Here is a 19073-nt window from a genome sequence, read left to right as displayed (position 1 = left end):
GAAAAGCATTTTTTTAAACAAAAGTAAATTAACTTTTATTTGTTACTCATTTGAATTTTTTTTGTGATTAAACTTAAAGTAGGAGCAAGATATGTAGATATTAATAATAATGATAACTAACTCTTGTTGAGTTTCTACTGTGTGCCAGATGCTGTATTAAATGTTTGAAGTCTTCCCAGTTACTCTATGGGTAGGTTGCTATTACAATCCCCATTTCACTAATGGATAAACTAAGGCACAGAAAAGTTAAATAACTTGCCCTAGGCTCCAGGGCTTGTGAGTAGCATAGCCTGTATGTGAACCTCAGAAGCCTGGCTTGAGTCTTCATTCTTAACCCCTGTACTGTGCTGCCTTCTAGGTCAATAAGCATATCAGGTAAAAATATCACTAGAATATTGTCAAAGGGATATAGATATGTATAAGGAGAAATGGAAAGTAGGGGAGAAAAATACCTAATATTGATGGGGTGCCTACTTTGTGTCAAACACTTTACAAGACGTTTTAATCGTTCTAATGTCCATCCAGGTCATGTTTTACTACCTCTGTTTTCATATGCAGAAACTAAGGCATGAAGTTGAGGAGCTTGCCTGTGATCACCTGCAAGTTGCAAGCTCTGGATTTGAACTCAAGATGTATTTTTTAAAGGGCTAGAATACATACTTCTATTTTCTAGCTTTTTCCATCTTTAAGAAGAATTGAAATCACCTGATATCACCTTCATAATCAGAAATTTAGAAACAGAACGGAAAGGGAAAGTACTGAAAGGGAGCATTATATCAAAGTGGAAAGTTAGCACAGCTACCAGACTTTGAACATTATAGTTCCAGTTACAATGAAAAGGAACTTTTCCCCAAACACCAAACATTTTTTGGTATTTTGCCTTGGAAAATAAAAGTTTTAGTGAAGTTACTCTTGGTCCTCTCACTGCAGGGTCAGGCAGGAAGCTAGGTTTAGTCTAGGCATGGACCAGTGTTGCCGGAGAAATAATGTGCTTTACAAATACTGTACGAATATTCTGTTGTGTAGGCAAGATGGTAGGTAGAAGAGGGGAACGTTTAAAATGCCCAAGAGCACAAACTGTTTAATCATCTGAAGAAACCTGGTCTGATTAGATATGTATATGAAAGTAGTGAAGTGAACATGGACTTGGGGGGATGCCTACTGGATCTTCTTACTTAGACTGGTGACTCACACCTATCAGTTTGAGTTGGTAATATTTTAATACGTATTGTTCACAGGCTAACTAAATGAAATAGGTGCTAAACACCTGAAATTAATATAATGTTGTACATCAATTACACTTTAATTAAAAAAGAAAGCAGGCTGTTAAAGATTATAGTAACCCCCTTTAAAAAATTGACCTAAATTTCAGATGCCTTTAATCCTGGACAATAGAATTTAATATTTAAATGAAGGGGAATATCTTAATTTCAGATAGTTTAGTATTACTAAGGTCTCTTTCATATCCACTCTTGGCTTGTCACTTGGCTGCCTGATGAGTGTTAAAACGAGATATTATCCCATTTAAATCAACATTGTTGAGTCCCTGAAATGGATAAGATGTCTTAGAGTAGATGGGGAAGGGTATCAGAGTTAGAAGTTCAGGCTCTCTAGAAGCCTCTTCTCTAATGGGTATTGTTTATGATCTTCTAGCTTAAAAAAAAACCTCTTTACCATTCAGAGCTGAGATTCACTTCTCTACCCTATCAGTGGGAAGTTAGAAGCTAATTTCTCGAAGGATGATTATCGTCTTTATTTCAAACATCTGTGCCTTTTGTGGTCTCACCCTGTTTTGGGTTTACTGTCTTTGAATGTGAAGAGACAAGAAATGGAAACACAAAGACTTTCCATCAAACGGGATGAACCCCCAGGGCACCTGTCTAGTGCCTTTGTGCCTCTCATGAGTTTACAAGAGTCAGCCTGGAAGGAGGAAGGACAAGCGGTGTTTCACGTAGCTCACAATTCCTGGCCCCTAATTACTCTCCTGAGATCACTTGTACTTCCTGGCCCATCTGGGATTGGGGACTTCATTGTTCTAATCCTGAACCTTTATCCCTTGGCAATAAAACCCACGAGTCCCTTTGGATGGATTTACCATGGCTGTTCCCAGCTTGCCCTCTCTGGAAACAGAAGTGATTTCTGCTGCTGCTGCTGTTTGCACAAGGCCAAGGCGATCACTTCTTCTCTCCTCCCATCTCAACTTTTTCTGTCACCTCTGTCACCTGAAATTTTAGAAGTATTACATACACTGTTCAATGAAAAAGTATGATGCTGAACAGTTTTTTAAATCGATTTCTTTTTGTTTTTAATACATTTATTTATTTTATTTATTTTTGGCTGCATTGGGTCTTCGTTGCTGCGCACGGGTTTCTCTATTTGCGAGGAGCCGGGGCTGCTCTTAGTTGCGGTGCACGGGCTTCTCATTGCGGTGGCTTCTCTTGTTGTGGAGCACGGGCTCTAGGCACGTGGGCTTCAGTAGTTGTGGCACTCAGGCTCAGTAGTTGTGGCTTGCGGGCTCTGGAGCGCAGGCTCAGTAGTTGTGGTGCACGGGCTTAGTTGCTCCGTGGCATGTGGGATCTTCCCAGACCAGGGCTTGAACCCGTGTCCCCTGCAGTGGCAGGTGGATTCTTAACCACTGCGCCACCAGGGAAGCCCCTGAACAGTTTTAAAACATCCTACCTTTTATGTAGAAAAGGGAAAAATTAAAATGAGCATTTGAATATGCCTAAGGAAGTCTGGGGGGATACACAAGACACTAATAAAAATGGTTCTTTGCTTGTGGAGTAAGGGTGAGTTTCAATTTGAATAGGTGGGGTACAGGGTAAGAGCCAGTGGGGGACAGAGAGGAAGTGAGATTTTCTACTGTATTCTTTTATAATTTGAACTATGAGAATGTACTACCATCTAAAAATTGCCCAACAAAAATTAACTTTAAAAAGGTTTTCTTCTGAGGCAAATAATCTCTGTTATCACTTATATGCAGAATCTAAAAAAATAAACCAAATGAATGTATATTAAAAAAACAAACAAACTTACAGATATAGAGAACAAACTAGTGGTTACCGGTGGGGAGGGTGAAGAGGGAGTGGCAAATAGGGTTTTGGGATTAAAAGGCACAAACTACTATGTATAAAATAGATAAGCAACAAAGATATATTGTACAGCACAGGGAAATATAGCCATTATTTTTAATAACTTTAATGGAGTATAATCTATAAAAATATTGGATATCTGTGTTGTACACTTGAAACTAATATAGTATTGTAAATTAACCATACTTCAACTTTTAAAAATAGTATATTTATATATGTTTGTATTTGCATAAACAGTGAAAGAATACACAAATGACCAATAAGAGCAAGACTTCCAAATGTGTATTATATTTTTAAATTTCTGAATATGAATATATTACCTGTACAAAATATTAAATTAATATTTTAAGAAAATTTAATGCCCTGAATGAAGAGCAACAACAAAGCTATGATAAGCAACTGTTTATTTGTCCAAAAAAAACAAAAAACAAAAACCAAAGGTTTTCTTCTGTCTTATGTCTTGAAGGAAAATTGGAAAGCATTGTAGTTGTCTTGGGAAAGTTGAAATCTTTGTAATTATCAACTCAGATTGGAGAATGCCAGTGGTGGGCTTTTGCTTAGACACATTTGGTTTCAACCAGATTCTAAGTATGTGACTGGAAAACATGTTTGGCCTCTTTAAGTCTCAGTAGCCTTATCTATTTGATATAAAAATAATTGATTAGCCTATCTTTCAGGAATACTGGGAGGACTAATGAGAAAATAAATACAAAAATGCTATCTAAGCACCAGGTAAACAGATGATTACTGTCAGGTTTTTGGAGGAAGTTGTGTCACTGATTTCCCAAGAGGAGGAAGGGATTGTAGATATCTTCCTCTTTTTTAAGGCCATGAGGGGTAAAAAGAGGGTCTGTGTAGTTCTTCTTTCATATTTCTGCCTTGAAAACCTAGAGACTCTTTGGGTTCTGCTGGGAGAAAATTTAGTGTTAAAAAGCATCTACTTAACACCTTTTTTGATGAGTCAGAGCTTTTCACTGCTGATGAATAGCAACAGGGAATTTATTGGTTCACATAACTGAGAAGCCCAGGGGCACACAACCTTCAGGCATGGTTTGATCCAGGTCCTTAGAAGCTAAGATTAGAAATCTGCCTCCTTTTTGAGTCTGTATTCCTCTGTACTGGCTTTTTTTTTTTTTTAAATTTAAGCTCTCCTTTTATGGAGGCAAAGTGACTGATTACTAGCAGCCCTAGGCTCCTATTCAGCTAGTTTTACAGATTCAGAAGAAAGAAAACGCCTTCTTTTCCTGTTGTTACACCAAAATTCTTGGGCCTGGGTCTCATTGGTACAACTCAGACACAGCCCCTCTCCGAACCAGTCACCAATGCCAGGAAGGTACTGGGCTTTGACTGGATAAGCCTGGGAGCCCTGGAGCCCAGGGTTGGGGTAAGCCTCACACAGGTAACGTGGACTCAGAGGGGGAAGGTGGTTCCTCAAAGGCTAAATATCTTGAGGGCTGTTTCTAAGATAAATAGAAAAGGTAGAAAAGGGCACTAGACATGCCTCCCCTACCTCCCTGCAAAAACGAAGCAAAACTGAAGTGCACAGTATCTGCTCTGCAATGTATCGTTTCTAGTATCATGGAGATGAAATGATACACGAGACATACCTCATAGAGCTTAGACTAGAGTCATGTGAATGTGCAACTATGTACACATGTAGCAATAAAAAAGTAGTAAGTGCTATAACAGCAATAATAGTAATAGCTAACATTTATTCAGTGCTCTCTAGATTCTAGGCTAGTCTAACATTTATTTGTTTTCACTCATTTAATCTCCAGAAGAACCAGAAAGTAGCAGCTGTTATTTCATTTTGTAAATGAGAAAGCAGAGGCACAGAGAGGTTATTTAAAAGTGCTCTAGGGACTTCCCTGGTGACGCAGTGGTTAGGAATGCGCCTGCCAATGCAGGGGACACGGGTTCGAGCCCTGGTCCAGGAAGATCCCACATGGCGTGGAGCAACTAAGCCCGTGTGCCACAACTACTGAGCCTGTGCTCTAGAGCCCGTGAGCCACAACTACTGAGCCTGCGTGCCACAACTACTGAAGCCCATGCACCTAGAGCCCATGCTTTGCAACAAGAGAAGCCACCACAATGAGAAGCCTGTGCACTGCAACAAAGAGTAGCCCCTGCTCGCCGCAACCAGAGAAAGCCCGCGCACAGCAGTGAAAACCCAATGCAGCCATAAATAAATAAATACATAATTTTCAAAAAAGTGCTCTAGGGACTTCCCTGGTGGTCCAGTGGCTAAGACTCTGCGCTCCCAATGCAGCGGGCCCAGGTTCGATCCCTGGTCAGGGAGCTAGATCCCACATGCCGCAACTAAGAGTTCACATGCCACAACTGAAAGATCCCACATGCTGCAACTAAAGATCCCACACACTGCAATGAAGATCCTGTGTGCCACAACAAGCATCCGGTGCAGCCAATTAAACAAACAAATAAATAAATAAAATTTAAAAATAAAAGTGCTCTAGTTAGAAAATAAACATGGTTACCAAAGGGGAAGGGGGGGAGACAAATTAGGGGATTAACAGATGTACACTACTATATATAAAATAGATAAACAACAAGGACTTACTCTATAGCACAGGGAACAGTATTCAATATTTTGTAATAACCTATAATGGAAAAGAATCTGGAAAAGAATATATATATCTGAATCACTTTGCTGTATTCCCAAAACTAACACAACATTGTAAATCAACTATACTTCAGTTAAAAAAAAAAAAAAGTGCTTTAAGAGCATAGCGAGTTATTATGGATTCTACCAGCCGGAATAGTGAGATCGCCATGCAGGGGGCGCTGTTTGAAGAGGACTTAAAATTCTAGCAGGATTTCACTGTAGAGGGAGAGGGAAACAGCCTGATTCTAGCAGCAAGAAACAAAGGAAAAAATGTAGCAGAGGAAGTGTTTAGGAAATGGCAAGAAGTAAAGGTTGACTTTAACATTGGGCTTTTGCAAAAGTGAGGTGAGAAAAGAAGTGAGGGGCAGAATGGTTCTTTGGGACCGGTTGTGAAGGTTGGCTGCTGCTCTGAGGAGTTGGGCTTGTTCTGGAGGCTGTAGGATCTGTGAGTAGGGGGAGTGGCGTGGATAAACAAGAAAATGGCCAGACCTCTGAGTGTTTTGAGATGGAGATGTTGGCTTTATTTCTCTGCCTTACATTCTTGAGATGTTTTGGAAGGTTTTTGCAAATGTCCTGTTGGGTGGCATTTTGGTGGTTGTAGTTCTTTAAATGATTTAGCTAAGCCTTAGTGAAGGGTCTTTTAAAGAGGAGACCATTTCTCGACATTCTGTTTTCTGTAATGACTATTGAGGGAGAGGTAAAGCAAAGCCAGGCTCTTATAGAACACTTTCCACGTGAGACAAGCAGGTCTCTGTTTCTGTCTCTGTTTCACAGTAAGGCCATTCAGTACTCAGAACCAAGAAGATAACATGGTCCGCTTATTTAATGGTCTCCTATTTGCTCTTCTATTTTGTTCCGACATTAAACGGTGTTAGAATTGAGAATTAGGACTCTCTTTCCTTGCCAAAAGAAAACACAAGTGGCTTGTGGACTGCAAGATTTACTCTCACAGATACTTCCAGAGTAATATAAAATCTTGGCCATGCATCCACAGAAAGGAGCTGGCGGCGTATGCCCCAGCCTCCTCTCCTGAATGCAGGCTCCGTGCCCAGAAGGACATCATAAATCACTTATAATTTATGATGAGCCCAATCGTGTGCTACACCCTGCTAGTTGGCTGGTGTCTGTCCTCTACACACTGTGACCTCCCTTCTTCAGAGCATACAGGGACTTTTTCAGATGAGCCATAGGACATAGAGCTGAGGATTTTCCCTTTGGCTGGTCCAGCCAAGCAGTCAAGGAGGGAGAAGACTGAAGACTCTTGTTCTTAGAGTTTTGCCACAGGTCTCGCTTGCTCTCTCCTGCATTGGAGGTGGGGAAGGGGCAGAAAATAAGACCATTGTTAGCCTATTTTCTTTTGTTTAGCCTATTTCTTTTAATCCATTGTTTTCAACAAATACACATTTTTTTTTTCTGGGTGCCAACAACCTGCAAAGAAAGCACTGTTGGGGATACAGCAGTCAATGAAACAGAGTTTTGATTCTCACGGAGACTACACTTACACAAAGTTAGTAGGTCCCATGTTGGAGGTCAGGACACAGTTTGCAGGTTAAGAAGAAGGATAAAGATCGGAAAAGGAGCAAGCTATTCTCCATCAGGTATACAGGGAAGGGACTTCTAATAAGGTGACCTTTGAGCAAAGACTTGAAGGAAGTGAGGGAATGAGCAGGAAGTGATGGAATGAGCCATGTGGGGGTCTGAAAAATCGCATCCCAGTAAAGCCAGAGGCCACCAGGCAGGGGTTTGCCTCAGGTGAGAAGCAGCAGGGGCTGGAGGGGCTGGAGCAGAGAGAGCCAGGAGGGAGGGGTTAGGAGAGGATCAGGTTGGGGGAGGGCCATCCTGGAGTAGGGGGTGGGGCATCTTAGGGACCATGCCAAGGAGTTGAGAGATTATTCAATGTGAGATGGACAGCCATTGGAAGTTTGTGGAAGATTGGTCCTTTTCAAATACTTGAAAAACCAGAGTATAGGTATGAAGTTGGGAAAATGGGACACGGTGCTTCCTTCACTTAAACATGAGCTGTTGTAATCAGGATTGAACTGTCAGAACTTTAATTCACCCAAAGTGGGGAGTAAAACAGAAGTCATGGTTCTGCACAAAGAAATGCTGGCAAGGATGTAGAGAAAAGGGAACCCTTTTCCACTGTTGGTGGGAATGTAAATTGGTGCAGCCACTGTGAAAAAGAGTAGGGAGATTCCTCAAAAAACTAAAAATAGAACTACCATATAATCAGCAATTCCACTCCTGGGAATATATGCAAAGAAAATGAAAACACTAATTCGAAAAGATACATGCATCCCAATGTTCAAAGTAGCATTACTTACAATAGCTAAGATATGGAAGCAACGTAAGTGTCCATCAGCAGATGAATGGATAAAGAAGATGTGGTATATATTTACAATGGAATATTACTCAGCCATAAAACGAATGAAATCCTGCCATTTGCAGCAATGTCGATGGACCTAGAGGTTATTATACTTAGTGAAATAAGTCAGACAGAGAAAGACAAATACTGTGTGTTATCACTTATATGTGGAATCTAAAAAATAAAACGAATGAATATAACAACACAGAAACAGATCACAGAAATAGAGAACAAACTAGTGGTTACCAGTGGGGAGAGGGAAGGGAAGAGGGGCATGATAGGAGTAGGGGATTGAGATAGAAACTACTACATATAAAAGAAATAAGCAGTAAGAATATACTGTACAGCACAGGGAAATATAGCCGATTTTGTAAGAACTTTAAATGGAGTATAATCCATAAAAATATTGAATCACTATGTTGTGCACCTGAAACTAATACAATAATGTAAATCAACTATATTAAAAAAAAAGAAATCATGGTTTTGCTTGGCCTTGTGGTAAAAATCACACATGCTTTTTCAATTAGGATAAAACTGAGTAACCATGAGGCATTTACTCAACTGGCAACAATACTTTTCATGGAGAAGCCCAACTATTACATTCAGTGATCTGTGTCCTGCTAAGTCTCTTCCCCAGCAAGATTCTGGGTATGCTACAGCTGTGAGTGAGACCGCCCCCCGCCCCCAGCATTATTGCTGTTGTTGCGCAGATGAGTGTGAGCTTCAGTCGAAGCGCAGCTGGCGGATACTTGGGATCAGATTCTAGGAGGCTTCCATGACCCACTTTGCTCTCAGTGGACCCAGAGTCACTCTTGCTGTTTTCCACTCACAGATGACTTGCTCAAGTCTAGAGCTGTGGGGAGCGTGGGCTTGATTAATGGGCCGAAGTTACAGGGAGGGAGTGCGATTTTGGCTCCTGATGAGGTATACCTTCCTGAAAGTGAGGGCAATGGAGAACTGGAGGGGGCTCTGCCACAAAGGGACCCTCCTGCCTCCGAATGTCTTCAGGCAGGTGAGCACATCTTAGGAATGTTCCTGAAAGGACTCCTGCTTTGTGTGGCATGTTGGACTAGAATGACCTCGCAGATTCATTCCAATGCAAAACACTTCTGAGCCCATGAAAAAGTGTCCAGTGAACGTGTTCTGCAAACACACAGACACTCTGTAAACATGAGGCACATATTTTAAAAGATGAAGAGTGAGATACTTGTTCTGGGAGTACGGTGGTTGGAACTTGGTGCCTTGACAGCATACCTTCCATGCTTAGTTGCCTGCAGTTTGTTCTCCTTGGCCCAGGACACAGTTATCTGCATTATGTGTTAAAAATGCCCTGAGCCAAAGACCAAACAAATAGCCAAAGGCATTTTCCTATCAGGGCCCCTTTATAGGAGGTAGAGCGAAAGAACAAAGCAGTGGAGTTTGATTCTTGGCAGGAAGCCAAGCTGCCGAGGTCTAGCTCTAGTATTTACATGGAAGAAAGAGGAGGGATTTTTAGCTGAGATTAAGTTAGAATTAAAGCAACAGAAAACTTAACACTAAACTAAAGCATCCTCTGGGATCCATAATGGAACGGCAGAAACAAGGGGATATTTTCGGGCTCTCTGATGATTTTTTTTTTTTTAAGTTCAAATATGAAAGCTTTTAAAAGGTGCCCAAAGCAGAGATTACAGAATGGCCTTGATTAATGATCCAGGATCACCCACTATTTGAGCTGGACCACCTGTCCTTTAGCGGCCATTGAATCTCATCCCTTGATTTACAGATAATGGGTCAGGGGCCCTGGAACTTGAAGAGTTCCCAACATCACACAACTGGCCGTGGAAGTTCTGGAACTAGCGTCCAAGACTTGTGACAACTATTTTGTGTTTTAGGCCACTTTACCGGAGGAGCAGACAATTAGAAGCTCTGTTTCCTAAGAGCCAGGGGCAGACAGCCACAGTGACTGTGTTCTGAATAGGCAGTGCCTTCAGTTTCCCAGGATGTGGGCTCATCCCGTGCCCAGTGGCGCCTGCAGCCTCGAGCTTAGTGCAGCACAGCTGGGGGTCTCTGGGCCCACCCCCAGGAGTAGGGGCTGAGATCCCGCTGTGAGAGGTCTCAGAGGCCTGCTCCCCCCCGGGAGGCCCAGTCAGGCGTGAATGGGTCCTACAATCTCGTGAGACTGCAGTGGTCAGGGTCCTACTGAACCCCTCACACAATCTCCACAGTGCCCCAGTGTCATTGTGGGTGCTGCTGTTTGGCTTCCTGTGCTGACCTGGGTTCTCTCCTCTTTGACAAAACCTGAACACGTTGAAGCTGCCTTTAAGCAACAGTACTCTTTTTACATAAAAGAGCTCCCATAAAAGAACAGCTCCTGCTGGCCCCCCATACCCAGGTAACTTTGTCTGTTGAAATCGCCAACATTTCAGTGAGCTGTTGTCACTTGCTTCTGCAAGGGGTGGTGGAGAGTGGGGCTGGGTGAGTGACCTAAAGGGGTGTGGGGTTTCTGTGTGTGTCTCCAAGTGAACCAATGAGATGTTCAGTATCATTCTTTTGACCTTTCATTCATTTACTCACTCACTCATTCATTCATTCATTTTCTTGTTTGTTTACATTCTGAGTCTAACCAAAAAAAAAAGTTGGACAAAACTTAGAACAAACAGTACACATATGCTATACATAAAATATAAATGAAGTCAGGTCACTCGCTAAGAAGGAGGAAACAGATTTCATCCATGAATTGTATGAAATCTATGGTAAATATCAAGCTTTTCTCTGACTTTTCTGGCAACCAAGATACATAATTCCTAGTTATCAGAAAGGGGGAAAAAATCCAATTTCTTTAAGAGACTAAGTGTTGCTATTCTGGGGCTCACGTCATCGCTTAATACAAAGCTGCTGGTCCAAGGCACGTCCCTCCCTCCCCCACCCAGTGTCCTAGCTTCAGGCCACCTGGAGCACCCCCCAAAAAACACGTTCTCAGTATGTGTGAGGGTGTGGCTTGGGGCAATGGGGTTTCATTTAGGTCTTGAAATTATGTTGTCCAGGGTGACTTTAGGATTTGCAAATTATGAAGCCAGGGGTAGGAATTTTAGGGGGGGTCAGAATCTAGTCCCACTGTGCATACCTACTCTCCACCAATGTACCTTTCCTTTTCCCCAAAGAGCCCTAGGTAGATCCCTTCTCTGGCCCTGTTTTAGGTGTCAAGGTGCTTTCTTGAACAGGACATCCAGAGGGAATAGAGTTTGGCAGAACGCACTTTGAGGAATGTTGGCTCAAAGGATTAGAAGATGGTATGACCCTGTCATACCACCTTCTTGGCCCTTGAAAGTGGGGAATGGAACTAGTGGTCATATAGACATGTAGCGTTTAGGAACTAATATTATAGACATAAAAGGTGAATACTACTGAAGTCCCACCCTGAGCTCCTAAACTCCGTTCTGAAGTTGTACCAGGAATTTAATTTTTTCCAGAAGAAGAAAGAATCAGTGTTGAGATTCCCATTCCTTTACATACTATGAAAACATGAATTAACTCCATCCTCCCAAGACTTGGGGTTTGTCAGGGGATACACCAGAACACTCTAGAACTTGTGGGTATGGCAGGGAAAAGAATTACAGAAATGTTGGACTTTTGTAATAGATGATGTGAGAAAGAAAACACTAGAAAAGTAGTCCCTTCTGTCTGGGGTTCAGATGAGTTACCTGAGTGTCTACTGAAGGTTTGTCTTCCATGTAAGCACATTCATACATTGCACATTCATAGAAGCCTGTGTTTTAGAATGCATCATTACTAAAGAAAGGAGTATTTCCAAGTGAGAAGTAGCCTTGGTGCTCCATAGTTGATATGGGATAATGTGTCTGGATTCTTGGCCACATTCCATTATTTGGAAGACGAGGCACAGTGGCTGAGCTTCAGGTCTTGGGCTGGGGTTATTTGCCCTGTCCTAATTATGTTGATTCCAATCACGTGGTTTGCTAGGCAACCAGAAAAACTGGGGTTTGAGCCCTTAAGTCAACAGAATGAATATGCTCAATTCTACTTGAAATGTTTTTCATAATTATTTTAAGCAATGACTTGATTCTTACTTGTGCTTATTCTTTTTAAAAGTATTAGAAAGGAAGATTTCTACAAGACAAAGTAGAGAGGAGCTGATAAGAAGGGGAGTTCTTAAGGAATTGCCTGATCAAGGTGAGGAAATTAATCATACATTTAAAATAATTTGATCCTTCCTTCTTTGGTCTTTCTTTCATTTTCTTTTGAAATTTAAGATGATCATGGTCTTTGGGAAATAAAGTACCACACTCTGAGAATCTTGCTTTAATTCAGAATGCCTTTGTGGGCTGCAGAGAATCTAAGGTTTTTCTAGAGAAGAAATTCAATGACCTTTTTGGTGAGTCCTTCACCATATGTCACCCTAAACCTAAAGCTTTACAAAGCTACTCTGTGGCAGGAGATACAGATAAGATACAAATGCTTACATGATTCATTCTCTATTCTTGAGCTTCAATCTGTCTATGCAAGTAAACTCAATTGTTTAAGTAAATGCAAAGTTTTAGCTTGGCTCATGCCTTTTGGTTTCTTAAGTCTACCAGTAAAAGAAAAGAGAGAGAAAAGAGATGGTAAACAGACCTCTCGTCCTTTATACTCTGTAATACACTCAAATGTACAGTCAATAAGGATTAATGGGCAAATTAAATTAATCTGCTTTATGTGTTCTCTCAAGTAATTTTCCCAGCATTGTTCTCTTTTCCTTTCTTTGAATCTAGCTCTCTCTCACCATATCACTAACAATTATTATTTCCAAGTGTTTTTTCCCCTACCTCTAATCTTCTTCCCTTTTTTCCTCTATCCTCCCAAGGGGGAATCTTGCTCAAAAAGACAAGGATTAGATAGAAACTGAGATAGACCCTCAAAAGAAATACCAAGATGGTTATTTCTCCAAATAAATAATACTGAATGATTTTCATTGCTCCCACTACTATAAAACTAAAGGAAATTTTTGTTGCAACATTGCTGACTTACCTCATGCCTTTCCTCACCCCACCCCTCCAAACATTTACTGGGGTAAAATATTATTATTGTGCTTTTATAGGCACAAATAAAATGCTGTTGATTTGGAATTGAAATAATAGTTCTTCTCATTTCCTGATATATATTCCTTGCAAAGAGCTTAACCTCTTTTGGCATGCACTGTTTGTAAATCCAAATGCCACGCTTTTCCCAACATCTGAATATTCTAGAAGGAGCTAGGAGATGCTTTACTATTTTACTCCTGCAGAGAAAATAGGGACGTCTGGAGTGAATACTGCCATTTTTCTTGAGCCCTCAAAATTTTAGGTATTTTATTTATTGTACTTTTCTCACTCCATTTTATGAGTGAACTTAAAGTAGTCCCTAATTTTCTATTACCTTGAAGCTATTCATTTCCTTCCTGGGACTTTTAGAAATAAAAAATGTACATCCTTAACATTTTTGTACTTGAAGGTGGGCTTGCTTCTGGTATCAAAGTTTGCTTCCTCCCTAATCTCCCTGGAGACGGCAGAGAAATTACATGTCCACTGAAAGCTCAGTGCTGGGCGATCACCTTTATAGCGTGGGCCAGTGCACTGTTTTGGTATCCTTTATTTGGAAAACTTTTCAAAGAAAGGAAAAAAAGGAAAAATTTCTGATCAAAACTGTTAATAAGTATTAAAGTTAGAGACTAAAGGCCTCTTTTTTTACCCAATTAAAAACTATAGCTAGAAAAGCGTTTACTTTTTCTAAAGACAAGTGGCAGTCAGTGGTCAGCTGAAAGAAATGCTTAACATTGCTTGGTTTTATTTTGCCTAATCTTTTAAACTATTTGCAAGATGGATTACAATTTCATATACTTACTTTCCAGAAATCTGACTCTATTGGATCTTTGTATTTAATGTTTGCAGACCGAACGTTAAAAGTTTTAAAACATAAAATAACGAAACAGTCTTTAACCTAAACATAGTGTAGTATAGGTTTAATGTTTGGGAAGTCATCAATTACTGAGTCTTACTTTCTACTTTTTGCATGGTCCCTATATAGAACTACAGAAATTACCAAATACTTAGAAGTTCCCAGTGAGGCTTATTGTAAATAGAGCCCTTCCCCACTTTCAGCCAAGGGCTGGGGAAAATAGTTTTCTGTCATTTTTCCAAAAACAATTATCTTGAGAATTTCGGTCTGTTTCCAGCTCTCGCCAGAGACTGGAAGCTGCTGTGCTTGGTGAACACCTCCTCTCTTCTGCCAGTGAAGGTTCATTCTTTGCCTTGATGTTCTTGACCTTGTCTTAGCTCTTGACAGTGCTTGTCAATTATGCCCTTTATTCAGTGAGCCAAATGGACTTTTAAAATCCTGCCAGCTACCCTGGATTTGACCTCATCCCATTCCACCCCATACCTTCACTCCCAGCTATTATTATTCCTTTTAGATGACCTTTTTTACGCCAAGATCTAACTTCAATCTAAAAATTCAATGATTGGCCTTCTCTCCTGAGAAGTCCATGGTCTGGTCCAAGTTTAGTCATCTTCTGGTTCTTACCTTCCATCTTTTCCCTTAGCTTTAACATGAAGGCATGTAGATGTTTCTGCCTGCGTAACAGTCTCTTTTTCTCCCATGGTGTCCTCTTTAACCTTCTAATGAGTCACTCAACTTCTGTTCTTACATGATTTTCTTCTTGTCTCTGTTCCTCTGTTAACTGTATCCCCAATGTACCAGTTTATCAGAAAGAGGGAAATCCCTCAAATACTCTCATGCTTCTTATTTAACCACTTATTTCTGTGTGCTTTATCTCTTGGTTTACTTTAAGCTTACGACTCTTGTCTGAGTTTTCTCCTTCCTTTGCATACAAATGCTCCTGTAAGACTTGGAGTGGGCACATCTTACTGTAACCTGCAGCCTGGCTCAGCATCTTGTCTTGCCTTCCTTTGCTGAGCTTGTATTTTACTTACATACATAAACTATATCAAGGACTTAACTTATTTTAATTCTACTGATAAAATAATATACAAAAACTAGAAAACCTTTTCAATACGCACACCAATTAATTAATAATAACTTCAGTTCTCCTCTGTTTTATTCTTGAATTCCATATTTATTACAAACATGACTCCTTTTTCTATTATTTCTTATACTTTAGCTTTATATCTCAGAGTAAGTATCTTTCTACATTGTTGATTATTTCTATCATGTGATAATCCAATTTCTTCTTGTGCCCACAATTATTTAATTTTCTCTCTAGGTTTTTTGTTCTGAATCTTAAAAATTAGTTATTTAGTCTACTAAAGAATTTTTAATGTAATAATGGTTAAAACAATTAAATTGTCATTAACATGATTTCAACATGTTTTCATTACCAACTAAAGTCATAGAAAACAAAGGTAAATTTATATTTGGGTTACCTAAAAATTGAGGATTTTTATATAAGGAAGTGGTTTTCTATTTTGTCTGGAATTTTCCGTTCTTATATTATTTTTTGTTTTTCTGAATCCAGTACCTGGACATTATATTGTGTCTCCCCTCCCTCTTTTTTTTACTAGCAAATTTCTTGGGATCCAGTAATAAGAACTAAGAATCTTTTGTTTTCTTTTTGGTTTGTTGTATAGTCTTTTAAAAATCATTACCTTAATTTTATTGAAATAGTTGAGATCTACTTGCAATGGCATTGCCTTCAATTATTGTCTATTTTAGTTTTATACAGGAATCGGATTATAGGTACTTGGAAGTTACGTGACTAAGGAACAATTGTTCATTTTAAGTATGACATAATTCTGTGATATGTATTTTGCTTATTAAAATGCCATGCTTGTTTTTGTCAGTAAGGCCAATGGATTTTATTGTTGAGCCAAAGCAATTCAATCATATTTAATGAAAACTTGGGAGATGGTCTCTGTTTTAGAATGATTGCCAAAATAAGATTAATCAAAAATTGCATAAAATCAGCTCTAATCATGCATTTCTTCAAGTTTGCTAAGTAAAAACTTAAAATCATTAATTTTGCTTTTACAGTGGTAGCACAGCTTCTTAAAATTTTCCTGATATGAACTACAGTTAAATTTTCAAGCATCACTGAATTAAGAGTTTCGGCAAAATCTCTCTCACTTTAGAAACTCCTAGGAATTTATAAACATTCAGGGGTGTTAAAATTAGTTATTTGTGATTTAGATAACATAAATTTTAATTTCAGTTGTGATTTTTTAAAAATTCCCCTATAATTGCTTCTTTTTACATTTTTATCCTAATGTTTTCAAATTATTATTAGCCCAACTTAAAGACTTCCTGGTCAGCTATATATGACAATTCCCTGAGTACATTTTAATATTTCCATAAATAGGAAAATGAAAATACAGTTAGCCTTACTGCCATCTTTCCCTGAATAGAGTAGCAGTTATATTACTGTGTAAAGTTAACATGTCATGGATGTAATATTCTGGAGACAGTGGTGCTTGGAAATGTTCATATTCTCCCACTAATCGTTTGTATGTGTAGTTGCATTTCATGTTATTTGTGTATTTGCATTCGCCTTGTGTTTTTGGTGCTTGTTAAAAATGTTTATTCCATTTTTCAGATTCCTTTTTTCACAGGTCAGTTTCTGAATGACAAAGAGACTCCTAAGTATTGACTTCAACCAAAACTAAGCCCAAGAAGAGAGGGACTCTCCTGCCTAGGGATATTTTATAATTAGGTTAATCGTTCCTAACTGTCTTGAGATGGCTCCTGGATACTCCCTCCATAGCTACTTTCCCCCAAGACTAAGAATTTTCTAGCTCTTTCATTTGAATGAATTATTCAGTAAAACACGGTGAAAATAGTCCAGGATGTATTTGGTTCCCAGGTCTGAAACATAAACCTGAACCCTACAGTCCTAGTAACTGGAAAACTTGGTTTTAAGAAAGCCATCAAGTTAGACATCTAGGTGTTTCTCTCCCCATTTTTAGATGGAGATGTAACAGTTAACTTTGAAAATTCAAACGGGCACATGATACCCATCGGAGAGGAATCTACCCGAGAGGAAAATGTAGTAAAATCTGAAGAAGGTAATGACTCTGTAGCTGAAAAAGCACCACCTCTGGAGGAAAAGGCAGAAGATAAGAAAGGTAAAATCAAGAGAAACCCCATATTCTTTTACAGCTCAAAGTTGAGAAGCAGGTCTTAGGCTCCAAATAGTGACCCTAAGACCAGTAGAGAGGAGTTCTGCAAATACAAAGAGGAGAGAAACGATAACTAGCAAAGAGAAATTGGATGGTTTCCTCAGGTAGCTACATCCATTTTATAAGCACATCATTTAATGTTTTATTAAAGGGGGCTAATTAATAGTAAGAATCGGAAGGGGTGGCCTCTTCTATCATTAGAGATGTCTGGGAATGTTATCCTTTCCTCAGGAGCTTTTTCTCAGTATCTTTTTTTTAAAAATTTATTTATTTTATTTATTTATTTTTGGCTGCATTGGGTCTTCGTTGCTGCACGCGGGCTTTCTCTAGTTGCAGCGAGCGGGGGCTACTCTTGGTTGTGGTGCGCGGGCTTCTCACTGCAGTGGCTTCTCTTGTTGCGGAGCTTGGGCTCTAGGCGTGCGGGCTTCAGTAGTTGTGGCACGTGGCTCAGTAGTTGTGGCTCGCGGGCTCTAGGGCTCAGGCTCAGTAGTTGTGGCACACGGGCTTAGTTGCTCTGTGGCATGTGGGATCTTCCTGGACCAGGGCTCGAACCCGTGTCCCCTGCATTGGCAGGTGGATTCTTAACCACTGCACCACCAGGGAAGCCCCTCAGTATCTTTAAAAAAAAGCCAGCAGTCTGAACATCTTTCTCTGCTGGTTACTGTCAAATTATAGCAGCTCAGCTTGGAGGAATAGCATAACTATTGCTGGCTCGCTCAGCCCAGCATTATCTCTTTAGAAGTGGGGGCTTGGGTGGTGGCATCCGCACACCCAACACTGTAAGTTCTGGTCCAGGTTCAGACATTTCTGGGAGACTCAGGAATAGTTCCCAGTAATGCCGGGGATTCTGGTTGCTGGAATGGCCATAACCTCCGCTCCATGATTTATTTGTCTGTGCAATTGGAAATTTCAAAATATGCCAGAGGCAATTATGCCATTCCCTGAAGGCTTCTTTAGAGACTTCGGTTTCCAAAGTGAAATACTATGGTAGATTGCAGAAACTGCAAAATATTTGTCTATCAAGGACCCCCAGAACATTCACAAGTTCCTGGTCACTGATTGACTACATCGCCATACCATTCCTATCACGGTTGCAGGAACCCCCAAGCCTCTTACTTATGCAAACCTGAACTGAAACCCCTGTAAGGTAATGCTTTGTTGGGAGATTCTAGATGATTTCCTGCTGCATAGAAATGAATCCTCAGAAAACAGGCTGTTTTTCCATAATGCCTGCCTCTGAGTTGGATGGCATAAATTTGTCAAACCTAGTTTGGGCTCTCTAGGCATTTTGAGAACTCTTAGAAACTGCTGGAAGGAAACTTCTCTTCCTCTGTTCTTGATCCAAATCCTCCAAAGGCAAAGGGAACAAAAGAACATTTGACAGACACAACTTAAAATCATCTTCTCAGGAAGTCCATAACCTCTTATTATTTGAATATAAATTAGCCTTTGAAAATTTTAGAAGCCTCTATTAATAATCTGTTGGAAATTTATTATTTTGCTTCATTCCATATTAAGTATGGTACTCATGGGGCTTTACTTAGTGTTTCCATTGAAGGGCTCTGGTTATGCTTAAGATCATATGTTAGTTGATTTCTCAGAACTGATTATGAGAAATTAACTAAAATTTTTAATGATAATATTCCTGGAACATAAGAGAAAACAGACCTGAATAGAGTTTAAGAGGTTTCAGTTGAAATGCAGTGATTTCTTTTTTTACTTTTTTATTTTTTAGTCCAACTGTCCTGTCTCACCACACTGTTAAATTTCAAATCCATCTGTGCTTTGTCCCTGGTACAGCCTTTTCACATTCAAAACCACATCCTTCTTTATGTAACAGTGCCATCTCTGGT

At 39.8% G+C, this 19073-nt stretch overlaps 1 protein-coding gene across 7 annotated transcripts in view; it reads left to right on the top strand.

The window, feature by feature from the left end:
* PHACTR2 (phosphatase and actin regulator 2) overlaps nt 1–19073 on the top strand; it is a 264651-nt gene that overhangs the window by 191528 nt on the left and 54050 nt on the right. For all 7 annotated transcript variants that reach the window (XM_057527662.1, XM_057527666.1, XM_057527663.1 and 4 more), the window contains exons 3-4: nt 12167–12247; nt 17008–17166. In XM_057527662.1, coding sequence (XP_057383645.1) covers nt 12167–12247; nt 17008–17166 — 240 coding nt within the window. The remainder of the gene's footprint in view (nt 1–12166; nt 12248–17007; nt 17167–19073) is intronic.

The sequence above is a fragment of the Balaenoptera acutorostrata genome, chromosome 14, assembly GCF_949987535.1.
Source record: "Balaenoptera acutorostrata chromosome 14, mBalAcu1.1, whole genome shotgun sequence".
Lineage (NCBI taxonomy): Eukaryota > Metazoa > Chordata > Mammalia > Artiodactyla > Balaenopteridae > Balaenoptera > Balaenoptera acutorostrata.
The sequence above is the reverse complement of the archived record's forward strand: the minus strand, read 5'-3'. Positions and strand labels throughout refer to the sequence as shown.